We start from the raw sequence: 17,393 nt of genomic DNA, 5'->3' as shown, positions 1-17,393 counted from the left end.
GGTTCAAAACCCTGGGCTTGCCTGGTCAAGGCACATATGGGAGTCGATGCTTCCTGCTCCTCCCCCCTTCTCTCTCTCTCTGTCTCCTCTAAAATAAAAAATAAAAAAAATTCCTGTGGCACACTAGTTGAAAATTGCTCTTCTAGTCATAAGTGAATAAAAAATTATTGGTTGTTAAATAAATTGCTGCTTTTTCAGAGAACTTAATGTATATTCTAGCAATCTAGAGAGAATTAGCAATAATTCTATTTCTACCTAATAAATATTTAATATTAATGTAGAATATGAGCCTTAAATATATATATTTTCTTCTTATTGCTACATAAAAAGCACCATATTTTATTAATTTACTTATTTTTATATGTACATTACAAATATTATATGTATATTATATATATAAATTCTGAAAAGATTTATAATATTTAATGCACATTAGCTTAAGCACTTAAGTGTGTCATATACTCATAAGTTTTTTATCTTGTTAGTTTATCATATAGATTATACATCTCATAATCTTATGAAGATATTTGTTTGAATTTCCAATTATATTTTTACTTATGCTTTATGTATTTCATTGACATTGATTAGGTTAATGTTTATGAATACTGTATCTTCAAATTAAAATATTATAATTTTTCCTTCTTAAAAATCTTTCTCTTACATATCATTTTGATGAGTATTTCTATAGCTATGAGATAATTTTATTAAATAACAATAACATTATTTATTGATTTCAAGTATTCTTTAATGATTTTGTTTTAGATAAGATTTTATTGTTAATTTATATCTTTTATTTCTGAGCAGTGTGCTTTGGTCAAATCCTTGAATCAGTCAATTAATCTTTTAACATTTGTTGATTCATAAACTTAAATTGTCACCACCGTTTTACTTGTGATGCTTCATTATGTATTAAGATATCCTGCATTGTTTTACTTTCTTTTTGAATTTTCAGAATACTTTTGGTATGATTAAGATTTACTTGTTTTAGCCTGACCTGTGGTGGCGCAGTGGATAAAGCATTGACCTGGAATGCTGAGGTTGTCGGTTCAAAACCCTGGGCTTGCCTGGTCAAGGCACATATGGAAGGTGATGCTTCCTGGTCCTCCTCCTGTTCTCTTTCCTCTCTCTCTCTCTCTCTCTCTCTCTCCAATAAAAATGAATAAATAAAATCTTTAAAAAAAAAAGATTTACTTGTTTTATATAATTACTTTGACCAGTTTGGACATTGTATACTGTATTTCAAATTTTAAGTAGTTATTCTCATTCACCTTCTTTAAATATATATGTATATAAATGTATATGCAAATATTTTTCCAATGTATATTTGTTTTGCTATCTATTCTCACTTTTGTAACTTGCTTTATTTTTAATCTATTTTAGCTAAATTATATATTTTAGTATTCTATTTAGTGAGTCTGTAAACAGTCAAATGTCTAAGACTTTGCATTTCTGAAAATGCCTTATTTTTATTCTATTTTTATTAAGATAGTAAAACATATTTTTATATTTCAAATAAAGAATATGATCCGGCCCTGGCCGGTTGGCTCAGCGGTAGAGCGTCGGCCTGGCGTGCAGGGGACCATTTGCTTCTCCACCTCCACCCCCTCCTTCCTCTCTGTCTCTCCCTTCCCCTCCTGCAGCCAAGGCTCCATTGGAGCAAAGATGGCCCGGGCGCTGGGGATGGCTCCTTGGCCTCTGCCCCAGGCGCTAGAGTGGCTCTGGCCGCGGCAGAGCGACGCCCCGGAGGGGCAGAACATCGCCCCCTGGTGGGCAGAGTGCCCCCCCCCCCGTGGGCGTGCCGGGTGGATCCTGGTCGGGCGCATGCGGGAGTCTGTCTGACTGTCTCTCCCCGTTTCCAGCTTCAGAATAGAAAAAAAAAAAAAAGAAGAATATGATCCAACTAGAAGGAGGGGACAAAACACTGGATGGTTAAGGATCTACCACCTCCAAAACCCTCATTTCTTCTGAAGACAGAACCTGATGTGGTGGGTTTTTAACACATGCAAACGGATCGGATGTGTCCTTGTTTCCTCTTACTTATGGACTTCTCCCCACTGACCCTTTCACCTTAATGATAATTTGGGTGAGTACAGACTTCTTCACTCACAGTTTATTCCTTGAGTGTATGTCACCACATTTTCTGGCATTATTTTTTTGTTTGAAAGTGAGCTCTCAGGCCTGACCTGTGGTAGCGCAGTGGATAAAGCATCGACCTGGAAATGCTGAGGTCGCTGGTTCGAAACCCTGGGCTTGCCTAGTCAAGGCACATATGGGAGTTGATGCTTCCAGCTCCTCTCTCCTCTCTGTCTCTCTCTGTCTCTCTCTGTCCCTCTCTGTCTCCTCTCTAAAATGAATAAATAAAAAAAAAAAGAAAAAAAAAAGAAAGTGAGCTCTCATCAAGTCTTTCACTCTCATATTCTCTCTGCTTCTCTGGAAAATACCCAACCATTGGCCTCTAGGACTGAAGCAGACATCCTGTTCCTTGCTTTCCTCCTGAAAATCACAGCATAGATGGCCCTTCTCTTTCTATTACTCATGCATGTAAATTTTCTAATCCCAGTCTCTCTGTATTGTATCCTATTGTACAACATCTCCTCAATATTGTCTTCCAATTTCATAATTGTATCTCCAGCTATATCTTCTTGGTGGAATGAATATTTTGAATGCGTTGTTCCAAAATTTTTTTACCTCTCTGATATTTGCCTAGTTTATTTCTAAAATTCTATATCCGTCTATGATATAACTCTTGTTGTTGTTCCGAGAATACAATTTTATGCTTTTTTAATTTTTTCAGATATGTTTCATACGTTCCTAGTGCTCTTTTTCCTTAAGTCTGATCACCCCCATTAATGACTCTCACTGTTCTTCATACCCCTCTTAGTTATTATCAGAATTTCTCTGTGTTGGCCATTCCTGTGGACAATCATCTCACACAAACATAATTCTCCACAAAGGGTTTCTCCCAGGCCCATCCTGACATTCAAGACTGAAAAGGGTAGCTAACTGCAGCTACCCTGTCTTGTGGTATTTGTTCTTCAAAACTTTACACTTGACTGTGGTATGCCCTACAGAAATGGCTCCAAGGTGAGCCTCACATTTACACTTGGGCACTTGGTTCATGCTAGACTGGATTGAATCAGTTTCACACACCTGTGAGGGATAGGGCTCTGTGTTGACCATGGACTAGATCAGTGGCCAGAGATATCTTAGTGTCCATGTCAAGCATCTAGAAAAGATGACACAGACTCCAATTTTCACCTTACTCAAAGATCTTCTCCCTGCTTGTGAGGTCCCTGATGTACTTGTCATGTCCACAAGAGTGCATACCTCCACTTTGATGATGCTTGGTTAGACTGAGACACCAGTGGCCACTCAACTTTGGCTGTTTTTTTTGTGGGGGTTCTTTTTTTTTGTATTTTTCTGAAGTGAGAAGCAGGAAGGCAGACAGACTCCTGCATGCGCTCCACGGGATCCACCAGGCAATTCCACCAGGGGGCGATGCTCTGCCCATCTGGGGCATTGCTCTGTTGCAACCAGAGCCATTCTGGCACCTGAGGCAGAGGCCATGGAGCTGTCTTCAGCGCCTGGGGCCAACTTTGCTCCTATGGAGCCTTGGCTGCGGGAAGGAAAGAGAAAGACAGACTGGAAAGGAGAGGAGGAAGGGTGGAGAAGCAGATGGGCGCTTCTCCTGTGTGCTCTGGTGGGAATTAAACCCAGGACTTCCATATGCCGGGCCAATGCTCTACCGCTGATCCAACCAGCCAGGGCCTCAGCTTTGGCTGTTTTTATCTATTGTGGTTCTTTCCCCAGTTTGGAAACTTTTATTTTTGTTTTTAATTTTTTTTTTTTTTTTTGAAATGGCTATGGCTCTTGAGTAGGCACATCTCTAGTCAACCTTAGACTATGGAGTCCAACAGTTGAATTTTCATGTCTCACCCGTCACATCTAAATCAGATCTGAAATTAACATTGACCTCTCCCATATACATAGGACCAGTCATGCCACGAGCACTCTGAGGACTGGGGTTCATGACAATTTGATGCAGATGGGGAAACTGGGTTTCCAAAATTAGACATTACTGCTCAAGGTCACATGAACACTGATTGATGGAGGAATATTGAAATAAGATCAGCTTTGTTCTCCAAATTAGAGGTGTAACCCACTCGTCCCTTAAAATGAAGACAGAGCCTCAGGATGAGGGAACAGCTCTGCCTGAGAAACAAGGGCAGCAAGGAAGCAGGAATGAGTCACAATCTTGTTTGAAGAAATGTGGGGGTGGACGCTGTTGCAAGGAAGAGAGAACTCATGAAGTGTCGCGGTCCAGCCACGAGGAGTCTATTACGGGGTCTTCGAATGGGAAAAGGTATGAAATTGAATAAATGATAGTCAGAAACTTAAAGATATATACATAAGGATTGGTTCAGGAGGACTGCAAGGCGAACAGTCTCAACTGCTCCTAAGCCGATGCAATCACCCCCCCCCCCAAGGCATCCATCTTTATTCAGGGAAAAAACGTGGTCCATTAGCAATTCAATTGTTTCCAAGACAACTCAAAGACAACCCCACCATACCATTCAAATCTAACTTTACCCCAGTAAGAATCTAACTTCCAGCCTGCTCTGGAGAACATGGGTGGGACAAGCGAGAATCAGGTATAGCTCTTTGTTAACTGGGCAGGTAAAGTGGGGGTTAGGCCCAGCACCTCTGTCCCCAAGATATATCCAAATTGCAAAATACCCTGTTTATATTTCGGTCCCCAACAATTAAGGGATTTGAGAGTAAAAAAGCCACACTCTGGGGCCGGAAGGGACATGTTTCCTTCCCTTATTTTTCTCTACTTCTCTGTTGTGCTCATTGTCAGAGACACTGGACCTGAACTGCACAGGGAGACGGTGGACTTGTCCCTGCTGATCTGAGCTCTGCAGTCACAGGGACCCACATCTTCCTGAAGCATCTCCAGGGCTGGTGACCACCATCCATGGTGAGGACCCCACAGGAAGGAGCTGATGGACGGGCTGAGGATGAGGGTGACCCCACGGGGTAGGCTCTGACAGGGAAGGACGTACCCTGGGTCACCTCACCTGGAAGGGGCATCTCATGAGGCTCAGGGTCTATTTTCTGTTCCATCCTGGAAACACAAGCAAGGTTTCAAAGGAGGAAATATTCATCTTACTGTGGAGCTGCTGTTGTGACAATCCCATGACAAAGAGGACCAGCCCCAAATGGCCACACCCTGTGTGTTTATCCGTCATGAGAGAACCATAGTCTCTTCCATCTGCACAGCTGGGACCGGAGAGAGGAGATGCCATGACCCCCACACTCACAGCCCTGCTCTGCCTGGGTGAGATTAGAGGAGGGGAAGGGGAAGCCCTGGTCTGGGAGGGGTGCCACCCCACAGCCAGGCTCTGCTCTGTCAGCACATCAGACTCAGCAGGCTTACAGGGTGGAAGGTTCTGCTCAGGATTCAGGGGCCAATCTCTCACAGGGACTCTCTTCCAGGGCTAAGCGTGGGCCTGAAGACTGAAATGCAGTGGGGTGAGTCTATCCCCAAAACTACCAGGTCCCATCTCTTTTTGGGGAACAAGAAGGCAAAGCCTGATCAGCTGACAAAGGGAGAAATCAACTCTGGGCTAATAGATGGGGGGCATCAAGGAGTGTCCTGGGGGACATCTGGGAACTAGAAACAGCGGTGAATGTCTTGTGACCCAGGTTCTGGTTTTCTTGCAGAGACCCTACCAAAACCCACCATCTGGGCTGAGCCAGGCTCTGTCACTCCCTGGGGGAGCCCTGTGACCATCTGGTGTCAGGGGACCCTGAAATCCCAGGAGTTTCATCTGTACAAAGAGGGAAGTGCAACACGTTGGGTCATACTGCAGCTTGAGAACGCGGCCAACTTCTCCATCCCATCGGTGCAATGGAAACACACAGGACGCTATCATTGTAAATATAAAAGTTCCACTCATTGGTCAGAGCACAGTGACCCGCTGGAGCTGGTGATGACAGGTGAGGGGACACTCAGGGTCTCAGCCTCTGGCTCTGTCCTTAGGAAGGGGGTCTGCTTTCAGGGGGTCTCCCCTCTCAGAGCCCAGCCCTGGGGGACGTGAGGGAGGAGTGAGCCCCATCTAACATGCTGCCTCCTCCTCTCCTAGGATTCTACAGCAAACCCAGCCTCTCAGCCCTGCCCAGCCCTGTCGTGACCTCAGGAGGGAACGTGACCCTCCAGTGTGGCTCAGGGCTTGGATTTGACAGGTTCATTCTGACTAAGGAAGGAGATCACAGGCTCTCCCAGCTGGACGCACAACGATACCCCAGTGGGCAGTTCCAGGCCTTGTTCCTTGTGAACCCCATGACCCCCAGCCACAGGTGGATGTTTAGATGTTATGGTTATTTCAGGAACAGACCCCAGGTGTGGTCACACTCCAGTGACCCATTGGAGCTCCTGGTCTCAGGTGAGAAAGTCTCTATTTTGCCCCTTCCATGTTGTAAAGCACCAGACAAGTTACTAGGATCCTCGCTGACATGGAAGCCCCTTGTGAGATAATTGAATTTGGACAACACAGGTCTCATGGGCCAGAGACACAGAAGTGAGAGACAGTGAGACCTAGGGACCAGGATGAGAGAAGAGGGTTTATGGGGGAAACAACCCCTGTAACTCACGTCTGGTCCCCCCAGGTGTGTCTCAGAAACCCTCCCTCCTGACCCAGTGGGGCCCCATCATGGCCCCTGGACAGAGCCTGACTCTCCAGTGTCGCTCTGATGTCAGCTATGACAGATTCGCTCTGTCCAAGGAAGGGCAGCCTGACCTCCCCCAGATTCTTGTCCTGCAGCCCCAAGCTGGGCTCTCTCAGGCCAACTTCTCCCTGGACACTGTGAACAGCTCCCACGGGGGCCGGTACAGATGCTACGGTGGACACAGCCTCTCCTCCGAGTGGTCAGCGCCCAGTGACCCCGTGGACATCCTGGTGGCAGGTGAGGAGCCAGAGGTTTCCATCAGGGAACCAGATTTTAAACAGGTCCTTCTGGGGAATCCACAATGTTCAATGCTGAAATAAAGAAAGTCAAGTCCTAGGGAGAAAAAGAGACAGAGAGAGCCAGGGGATGGGAGGGGAGGGGAGACTCAGAGAAACAGAGACAGACAGAGAGGAGGGTCCTCAGAGAGAGGCCTGATGACTCTCAGTCAAAACAAGGTGGCGGGCCTGACCTGTGGTGGTGCAGTGGATAAAGCATCGACCTGGAAATGCTGAGATCGCCGGTTTGAAACCCTGGGCTTGCCTGGTCAAGGCACATATGGGAGTTGATGCTTCCAGCTCCTCCCCCCTACTCTCTCTCTGTTTCTCTCTCTCCTCTCTAAAAATGAATAAATAAAAAAAAATTTTTTTAAAAAACAACAAAAAACAAGGTGGCAGGCAGCCCTCACCCACACTCCCTCTCTCTAGGATGGCTCCCTGACAGACCCTCCCTCTCGGTGCAGCCGGGCCCCACGGTGGCCTCAGGAGAGAACGTGACCCTGCTGTGTCAGTCACAGAGCCCGACAGACACTTTCCTTCTGTACAAGGAGGGGACAGCCGGTCCCCCCCTGCGTCTTAGATCAGAGCTCAGAGCTCAGCAGTGCCAGGCAGAGTTCTCCATGCGTCCTGTGACCTCAGCCCACGGGGGGACCTACAGGTGCTACAGCTCACAGAACACCACCCCCTACCTGCTGTCACACCCCAGTGAGCCCCTGGAGCTCCTGGTCTCAGGTGAGGGGCCCACGAACCTGTTCTTTTTGAGCTCAGTTAGTTCAGGGCGCTGTCCCTGGAGCATCTGAGATAGTAGTAATACGTGTGGGTTCCAGGGGGTTTCTATTGACAGGACATTGGAAAGCCCCTGACACCAACCCCTCCTCCTCGGGCCCTGCGTCCTCAGCTGTTGAGTAAGTGGATCTCTCAGCTGTAGGCAAAAGCTTAGGAGTTCTGTGCCTCTGACTAAACACAGAACACACAGGTCTCAGTTATTTCTGAATAAACACCTTTTTATTCATAATCCTGAACTCTTGGGTGCAGCTCTTATTGAAGCGACTGAGAACAAGTTCTGAATTCAGAGATCACAGGAGGCTGAGGGAGTCTGCTTAGGAGACCAGGGAACCTGGCAGAGCCAAGACAGGGCTCATTGCGGGGCTATGTAAGAGTTATGATCTGAGAAGTGGGGAAATCTGAGAGCACTGAAACCAGAAGGAAGGCTTGTGTGTGTGCAGGTCCTCATTCACTCCCTCATTTCACAATTCTCAGGAGCGGCTGACACCATCAGCCCCTCACAAAACAAATCAGCCCCCAAGAGTGGTGAGTAAGAAAAATTCTCCATTATGGGGCTGGGCACAGAGGGGCTCCTCCTGTCAAGGGGAAGCAGGTGCCTTAGGCGGATGGTGAGGGTCCTGCGGTTTGGCTTTTCCTGACCTCCGTGACCTCTTTGTGTACAATTCCTAGCCTCCCACCCCCAGGACTACACAGCGGGGAACCTCATCCGGATGGGCGTGGCTGGACTGGTCCTGCTGGCCCTCGGGGTGCTGCTGTTTCAGGCTCGCAACAGTCCGAGAAGGACCCACGAGGCAGCCAGGAGGTGAGCACCGCAGTGGTTGCCGACCCTCAGAGTGCGTGTGAGGTGGAAGAAAATCTGGACCATGATGAGTTGGGAGAACTACCTGCTAGGAATGTGCAGTGGCGTCAACAGGGTTTGGGTGCAGAAAATGGCGGAGTGCTCCCTGCACAGGACTCTTCCTCCATTAAATGTGCATTTATTTCCTCTCCCTACCATGCTTGACCTTGTGTAACTGGCTCCCTTCTCTCTTGACTCTGGGACATGAAGGTCCACACCACATGGCCGGGTTGGGTGCACTCACCTTAAACCTCATGCTCTGCCCCACTTCTATTTAATATGATCTAAATTTCTAACCACCACATGACCAGATGAATGTTGTTGAGTCTTCATCTGTTTGGTTCGCAGGACTTTACCTGGATTTAATAACTAAATAAATGGGCAAAATGAGACTCAGAAAAGATTAGCCCAAAATGATGTCCATCTACTACCTTCTCTGAACCCACAATCCCTCCTGTTTTCACCAGATGCCACTGGTGTCATTTTTCCAGAAATGTCATCAATTGGAATCCCCACATGATTGTTTGAAGGGACAGCCTGGTGGTGTTCTGCCTCTGAATGAACATGTTTAGAATGGTCTGATTGGTGGCATTTACATATATATATATATAATGAAGTATTATTCAGCCACAAGAGAGATGGACATCCTGCCATTTGTGAGAACACTGATGGATATCAAGGGCATTATGCTAAGTGAGATAAATCAGACAGATAAAAACAAATACTGAATTCCACATCTATGTGGAATCTAAAAAAAAGCCAAACTTGTAGAAACAGAGAGTAGAGTGGTGGTTACCCACAGGCAGTGTAGGGGAAATGGAGAGACTGATTGGTTACAGAAGGTAAACTTCCAATTACACGATTAACAAGTCATGGGGGTCTGAAGTACAAGCATGGTGACTACAGTTAATAATACTGTATTACATTCCTAAGAGTTGCAAAGAGAATGTGTTGTTGTTCTCACAACAACAAAAAACTTACCAATTATGTGACTTTAAATAAAATTGTTAGCTAACATTATGGTGGTATCATATTGCTATATTTAAATGTATCAAATCAACACATTGTCACCTAACACCTACACAGTGTTGTATGTCAGTTACATCTCAATAAAGCTGGAAAAATTATCCTCAGGCCTGATGTAAGAAAAACTTATCTAGCCCGACCAGGCAGTGGCACAGTGGATAGAGCATCAGACTGGGATGCAGAGGAACCACATTCGAAACCCCGAGGTCACTGGCTTGAGCATGGGCTCACCAGCTTGAGTATGGGGTTTCTGGCTTGAGCATAGGATCATAGACATGACCCCATGGTCACTAGCCTGAGCCCAAAGGTCGCTGGCTTGAAGCCCAAGGTCACTGGCTTGAGTAAGGGGTCACTCGCTGTGCTCTAGTTCCCCAGTCCCCCAGTCAAGGCACATATGAGAAAGCAATCAGTGAACTACTAAGGTGCCACAATGAAGAATTGATGCTTCTCAACTCTCTCCCTTCCTGTCTGTCTGTCTCTGTGTGTCCCTCTCTGTGTGTCTCTGTTTCTGTCTCTGTCACAAACACACAAAAAATACAAAGTGCAGCCCCCCAGCCTCCCAGATCCCTCCTCCTCACCTCTCCGTAGGGGGCGTGGCAGAGACAAACTCCACAGCTAGCTCTTCAGAGCTGCTCTCTCCCCTGAAGACCAGAGGTGCTCTGTCTGGTCTCCTGGTATGTTGGGACGCAGGGAGGAGCGCCTGGATTCTTGAGATCATCAAGCCTGAGATTCTAAACGCTAAAAGCATAAACCTCACCGCCCACCCCACGCACCATCACGACTGCAGTCCTAACTACATTATAGCACAGCAACATCTTAGCTGAGGCTAACCCCAGGAATTTCAGAGCTAAAATTTGTAATACAGCAACACCTACTGGAAAATAATAGAGAAACCTCTTGCAAGCGAATGCCACTCCTTTTGTTGAATGTTTCCTTCTTTTCTTGGGGAATCACACAGAGACCGCACTCCTACCCTCCCAGGGCTGCAACTGTCTCTCTTGAGCAGCCCATAGAGAGGCTGATGTTTAACCTCCTGCAGGGCCCACAGGCCCAGAACCTACAAATTGCAGATTAGGTAATTCCTGCCCAGAATACCTCCAGACCTTATGGACATGCCCCATGACCCTTCTCTGTCCATAAAACTCCTATATCCTCCCCCAGCCTGACCCCAGCTGTGGACTCCCAGGAAGAGCCCCTCTGTGAAAGGAAGAGAGGGCTGCCCTGGGGGAGGGGGCACAGGGATTTCAGAAGATGATGGGGGGGTGTTAAGATGAGAGGGTGATAAGGACTGAAATCCACACTGCGTGACCTGGCACCTCTCCTCACCCCTGAGTTACTGGCCCATCTGGGAGCAGGTGGGATCTGCTGCCCTGAGATCTCAGGGACCCTGTCAGGAGACACCCCCATTCTGCCCCAGCAGATGCTGCCATGAAGGACCCACAGACTGAGAAGGGCATGGAGCTGGACCCTCGGGTGAGGCCCCTATTTCTGTCCTGGCCACCAAATATTTTCCTGTTGCCCAATTTAATCCAATGGACACTTCCTTGTCCTCACCTCACCTGGTTCACAGCAGTGTCCCACACTGACCTCTCCTTCTGGGCACCCAGGTCACCCTGCTGTGACTCACTCCTGGTTTCCTTGTGACATCATGGCATTAGAAATATGCACTGAGGGAGGTGATAAAATATAGTGAATAAGGTAATGTATTCAATCAAGAGTCAAACACATTACTAAAAAAGGTATTAAATATCAATCTATAGACATCTAAGAAAAATATTTTTTAATGAGATTTGAAGGTGTTTTTTTTTGTATTTTTCCAAAGTGAGAAGCGGGAGGCGGGGGGGGGGGGGGGGGCTGAAACAGACAGACTCCCACATGTACCTGAACAGGATCCACCCGGCATGCCCACCAGGGGGCGATGCTCAGCCCATCTGGGGCATTTCTCCATTGCAGCTGGAGCCATTCTAGTGCCTGAGGAGGAGGCCATGGAGCCATCCTCAGCACCCAGGCCAACGTTGCTCCAATGAAGTCTTGACTGTGGCATGGGGAGAGAGAGATAGAGGAAGGGAGAGGGGGAAGGGTGGAGAAGCAGATGGGCGCTTCTCTTGTGTGTCCTGGCTGGAATCGAACCCAGGACTTCAACATGCCGGTTGACCCTCTACCACTAAGCCAACTGTCCAGGGTGAGATTTGAATTTTTAAAAATTTTATTTATTGATTATAGACAGAGAGGAGAGAAAGAGAGAAACATCCCCTTGTTGTGCCATTCATTATGTGTTCATTGGTTGATATTTTTTTTAATTTTTAAATTTATTTATTCATTTTAGAGAAGAGAGACAGAGAGAGAGAGAGAGAAGGGGGGAGGAACAGGAAGTATCAACTCCCATATGTGCCTTGACCGGGTAAGCCTAGAATTTTGAACCGGCAACCTCAGCATTTCAGGTCGACGCTTTATCCACTGCGCCACCACAGGGCAGGTCTTTTTGGTTGATTCTTGTATGTGCCTTGGCCAGGGATTGAAGCTGCAATCCTGGCTTATTGGGAGGATACTCTAACCCAGTGGTCCCCAACCCCCGGGCCGCAGACTGGTACCAGTCTGTGGGCCATTTGGTACCGGTCCACAGAGAAAGAATAACTAACTTACATTATTTCCGTTTTATTTATATTTAAGTCTGAACAATGTTTTATTTTTTAAAAATGACCAGATTCCCTCTGTTACATCCGTCTAAGATTCACTCTTGATGCTTGTCTCGGTCACGTGATACATTTATCCGTCCCACCCTAAAGGCCATGAAAATATTTTCTGACATTAAACCGGTCCGTGGCCCAAAAAAGGTTGGGGACCACTGCTCTAACCAACTGAGCTACCGCACCAAGGCCATCTAAAATTGTATAATGTGGTCCTGGCTGGTTTGCTCAGTGGTAGAGCATCGGCCTGGCATGCAGGAGTCCTGGGTTCGATTCCCAGCCAGGGCATACAGGAGAAGCACCCATCTGCTTCTCCACCCCTCCCCCTCTCCTTCCTCTCTGTCTCTCTCTTCCCCTCCTGCAGCCAAGGCTCCATTAGAGCAGAGTTGGCCCAGGCGCTGAGGATGGCTCTGTGGCCTCTGCCTCAGGTGCTAGAATGGCTCTGGTTGCAACAGAGCAACACCCCAGATGGGCAGAGCATCGCCCCCTGGTGGGCGTGCCAGGTGGATCCCGGTTGGGCGCATGTGGGAGTCTGTCTGACTGCCTCCCCGTTTCCAACTTCAGAAAAATACAAAAAAAATAAAATAAAATTGTACAATGTGTGTGTGAAAGTTACTATCCATAATTCAATCTGCCTGACCAGGCGGTGGTGCAGTGGATGGAGCGTCAGATTGGGATGCGGAAGGACCCATGTTCGAGACCCTGAGGTCACCTGCTTGAGCGCGGGCTCATTTGGCTTGAGCAAAAAGCTCACCATCTTGGACCCAAGGTCACTGGCTTGAGCAAGGGGTTACTCAGTCTGCTGAAGGCCCCCGGTCAAGGCACATATGAGAAAGCAATCAATGAACAACTAAGGTGTCGCAATGAAAAACTGATGACTGATGCTTCTCATCTCTCTCCGTTCCTGTCTGTCTGTCCCTATCTATCCCTCCCTCTGACTCTCTCTCTGTCCCTGTAAAAACAAAACAAAACAAAATTAATCTTTGAGGTGTCATAATATTCTTTAATTATTTTTTTATTGGTTGATTTTTGGAGAGGATCAGGGAGAGACAGAGAAACATCAATTTATTTCACTTAGTTGTGCATTCATTTGTTGCTTCTTGTATGTGCCCTGACCAAGGATTGAACCCGCAACCTTGGCGTATCGAGATAATGCTCTAACCAACTGAGCAACCTGGCCAGGGCCTCATCATATTAACTTTGGAAAAAATATTTTTTTTAATTTATTGATTTTTAGGGGGAAGGGGAGAAGCAGGAAGCATCAACTTGTACTAGTTGCTTTGTGTATGTGCCTTGACCAGGCAAGCCCAGGATTTTCAAACTGGTAACATCGGTGTTCCATGTCAACTTTATCCACTGAGCCATCATAGGTCAGGCAGGAAAAAATACCTTACAAATTTTGCGAGTAATGGTGTTCAAACCTTACCAAATATATGTCATTCAAGTTCAAAGTGACCAACTTTCTTGCAGATTAGCTTTTGAAAAATTCAACAGTGTTAAATATTATATGTTCTATGTGTGTTTAAAAACAGTCTGTCTTTTTGTGATAGAGTTTAATTCAACGGGTCACACTAGTGCTTGTGTGTTTTAAATTTTTGAAGCCTACAATCATTTTGTTGTCTCTAACAATTTGCATCTGTTTTACAATATTACAGGGAGATATGACGGGACTTAATAAATGAGAATATTGTCTCTTTCTTCTTGTGAATATGTTCATTTCACTTGTAAGTTTTACAAGCAACAAAATTTCCCGTAAACAAAATGAACTCTTGGCTTTCACCTATAATTTGTCAGACTCCAAGGGTTTTGAATTTGATGAAAAGTTCTACCAGCCACGTGTTTATTTGGTTTAATGTGTTTCCAAGTTGAAATCACATTTAACCCAACATGATTAATTGCAATGTTATATAACAATGTATAATCTCTATAATCTACTTTCCAAATATTCCTAAAACATTCTGAACATTGTATTAAAAAAAAAAAGACATGTTCAGGAAATAAACGTATGGAATGATTTGATGAAAGGATTGGCTTAATGTTGGTCAAATAAGTTTGTAAATATGATATATATGCTTGATCGCTTATAGTTTGCATTGGATGTGAGGGACAGGCTGTAAGCAGGCAGAGTCCTTATAACCTAAGGTTTAGTTTTAAGACTAAGCTTTTCCCCACACCCTTGACTGTTGCAGGATAGGGGGTGGTGCATTCTTATGAGGAATCCCATTTATGCCTCAGATAAATAAGTGGCTTTGTATCAGAGACTTCCTTGTTTGTATATTGGATTAAAGGTTTTGATTTCTACACTATAAAATGAGGCAGACTAGGAGCTTGCTCTCTCTCGGTTTCTGAGATTAGCATTAGAGAGGAGAGCAGAGAAAGGCCACGTGGAGGAGAGGAGAAGCAGCCAAATGGTGGAGTACTGAAGGAGAAGCCAGTTTGTGCAGAATTTGTGCAGAGAGAAGGAGATGAGGAACAGAGGTGAATAAGGCTGGTGAGGTTAGAAACCTTTGATTCTAGAGCACTCAGATAAGTCAGTGGCTTTGGGAGCCCTGAATGGAAAGGGAAGTGTTTTCCCACTGTGTGTATTTCTTGCCTCTGGGTGCAACCTAGGATTAAAGGTAATGGCCCACAGTTCATGGCTCCGTTGTTTTATTACCATCTGTCCGAATCAAATGCGAACCTACATGGGCCAGGCAGCTATGATGGTGGCCATGGCTACTGGCTTTACACTTAAACTTTTCGGTATGTAAGGGTCAACTGAGATTAAAACTGAGGAGGCGCCTGACCAGGTAGTGGTGCAGTGGATGGAGCATCGGACTGGGATGCGGAAGGACCCAAGTACGAGACCCCAAGGTCACCAGCTTGAGTGCGGGCTCATCTGGTTTGAGCAAAGCTCACCAGCTTGGACCCAAGGTCGCTGGCTCCAGCAAGGGGTTATTTGGTCCGCTGAAGGCCCGCGGTCAAGGCACATATGAGAAAGCAATGAACAAGTAAGGTGTAGCAATGCACAATGAAAAACTAACGATTGATGCTTCTCATCTATCTGTCCCTGACTATCCCTCTCTCTTACTCTCTCTGTCTCTGTAAAACTGAGGAGGCATAAATGTAATCAAGTTAAGAAATCTATCAAAATGTTTGTTTTGTTTTTATAACTGTGTGGATGAAAAGGGGGCCACACAGTGAACGTGAGAAGCTCAGGGGAGGCCTTGAAGACTTAGAGACCTAAAATAACCAAACAGGATGGCCTGAAATTAAAACTTTCTAACAAACAGCAGTTTGTAGTGGGTAATCATGTCCTAGGGAGGTAATTTTCTCAACAAAGGTCAGTGTTTACCTTAATCAAACCTGTTTGTTTTCTTTTGCATCTACATTAAGTACCTGATAAGGTGCCTTTGAAACGTAGATGTAATCTACTCTTCCTGCCCCACTTAGTGCAGGCATCCCAGCAAAGCAGAAATCACCACTCCTGCCTCATTGTTATTATCATGTTAATTAACTGTTAACTATTTTAAGCCTGCCTACATAAAAGGAATTTTAGTATATCGTATATCTACATTTTTACTTTTTTTTTAATTTTTTTATTTTATACAGAGACAGAGTCAGAGAGAGGGATAGACAGACAGGAACAGAAAGATGAGAAGCATCAATTATTAGTTTTTTGTTGTACATTGTGACTTCTTAGTTGTTCATTGATTGCTTTCTCATATGTGCCTTGACCGTGGGCCTTCAGCAGACTGAGTAACCCCTTGTTGGAGCCAGCGACCCTGGGTCCAAGCTGGTGAGCTTTTCGCTCAAGCTAGATGACCCTGTGCTCAAGCTGGCGACCTCGGGGTCTCGAACCTGGGTCTTTCCACATCCTAGTCCAATGCTCTATCCACTGCGCCACCACCTGGTCAGGCTCTACATTTTTACTTTTTTACCCATCACAGAGATTTCCTCCTTTGCTTTCTCCTGCTTTCCAAGTCTATCACCCATCAATTCCGTGTAACTCGCCCTACGTGTCTTCCCCTTTGATTCTTATGTATAAAATAAATGGTCAAACCGCCATTTTCCTGAGCACTTTCTCAATCCCTTAGCACTTTGCTTCCTGGCAAATGTCAACAGTTTGTCTCCAAAAAACTCACAGGAGTTCTTACACATTTGGAAGTTTCTTACATTGACAATTGGAAAGACTTTTAATTAGTGTGAAAGCAAATTTTGCCATAAAAAGAAGACAGTTTTGAACCATTGTTCCTTCATAAACAAATGTCACAGTTATAATCATTAGAGAAAACCTACAAATATAATGAATTTGGAAGGACTTTAGCCAGAATGAATTTTCACAGAACATCAGTGTAAAGCAAGTAGCCAAGGTCAACATCAGAGCCACCTGGCCCATGCAGGTTCACATTTCATTCGTTCAGACAGTAATGAAACAACGGAGCCAAGAACTGATGGGCCATTAGCTTTAATCCTAGCTTGCACTCAGCAGGCAAGAAATACACACAGTGGGTGTTATAAAGTACCCGTACCCCAGATGCTAAAAGGTACTGTACCTCAATTTCACGGGTTTATGTAGAGACACCAAGTTCAGATGAAATTTGAAGAGTTTTATTAAAGGAGGAGATTTATTAAATACTCTGGCTGCATATGGCTTCCATGGGGCATTCTGAAAACCCATGTGCAAGCTCTCAGGTCCAGCCCTTGCAGCAGGTTATATACCTCTGTTCACACACACACAGGTTGGTGGGAAAAGGAAGAGGGGGATGCGACATAATTCATTAACAAACTTACAATAGTTGTCTATAGGACCTATAAAAACATTTCTACACATTAAAACTTCTAAGGTAAAATGTAGGATGGTGGGCAATGGGGGAAGGTCACGTGGGGAACTCAGGCCTGGGAATTTTGGCTAGGGTCACCCACAACCAAGCACGCCAAAAGAAACTTCCCAAGAGCCCTCTGGAAAAGAGTGACCATCTGCCAGCCAGTGAAATTTCACCACGTCATATTAGCTCGACACCCTAGGGACCCTTTAAATATCTCTCACGTGGGTTACCCCTTGCAACT

At 45.6% G+C, this 17,393-nt stretch overlaps 1 protein-coding gene across 1 annotated transcript; it reads left to right on the top strand.

Moving 5' to 3' along the window:
• Positions 1-4,866: 4,866 nt before the first annotated feature.
• LOC136331935 (leukocyte immunoglobulin-like receptor subfamily A member 6) lies at positions 4,867-9,077 on the top strand. The gene is made up of 9 exons (XM_066271105.1): positions 4,867-4,981; positions 5,142-5,341; positions 5,500-5,535; positions 5,728-6,003; positions 6,150-6,449; positions 6,673-6,969; positions 7,437-7,739; positions 8,268-8,318; positions 8,463-9,077. The coding sequence occupies exons 2-9, from the start codon at positions 5,308-5,310 to the stop codon at positions 8,597-8,599; spliced, it is 1,434 nt and encodes a 477-aa protein (XP_066127202.1). The 5' UTR covers positions 4,867-4,981; positions 5,142-5,307; the 3' UTR covers positions 8,600-9,077.
• Positions 9,078-17,393: the final 8,316 nt, after the last annotated feature.

This window comes from Saccopteryx bilineata, chromosome 3 (assembly GCF_036850765.1).
Source record: "Saccopteryx bilineata isolate mSacBil1 chromosome 3, mSacBil1_pri_phased_curated, whole genome shotgun sequence".
Taxonomy (NCBI): Eukaryota; Metazoa; Chordata; class Mammalia; order Chiroptera; family Emballonuridae; genus Saccopteryx; species Saccopteryx bilineata.
The sequence above is the reverse complement of the archived record's forward strand: the minus strand, read 5'-3'. Positions and strand labels throughout refer to the sequence as shown.

Bases quoted from the DNA above. Each gene is read 5' to 3' on its own strand.
- LOC136331935 (XM_066271105.1), top strand. From the start codon at position 5,308: ATGACCCCCACACTCACAGCCCTGCTCTGCCTGG. The intron at 5,536-5,727 runs GTGAGTCTATCC...GTTTTCTTGCAG, and splicing joins GAAGACTGAAATGCAGTGGG to AGACCCTACCAAAACCCACC. The intron at 6,450-6,672 runs GTGAGAAAGTCT...TGGTCCCCCCAG, and splicing joins ATTGGAGCTCCTGGTCTCAG to GTGTGTCTCAGAAACCCTCC.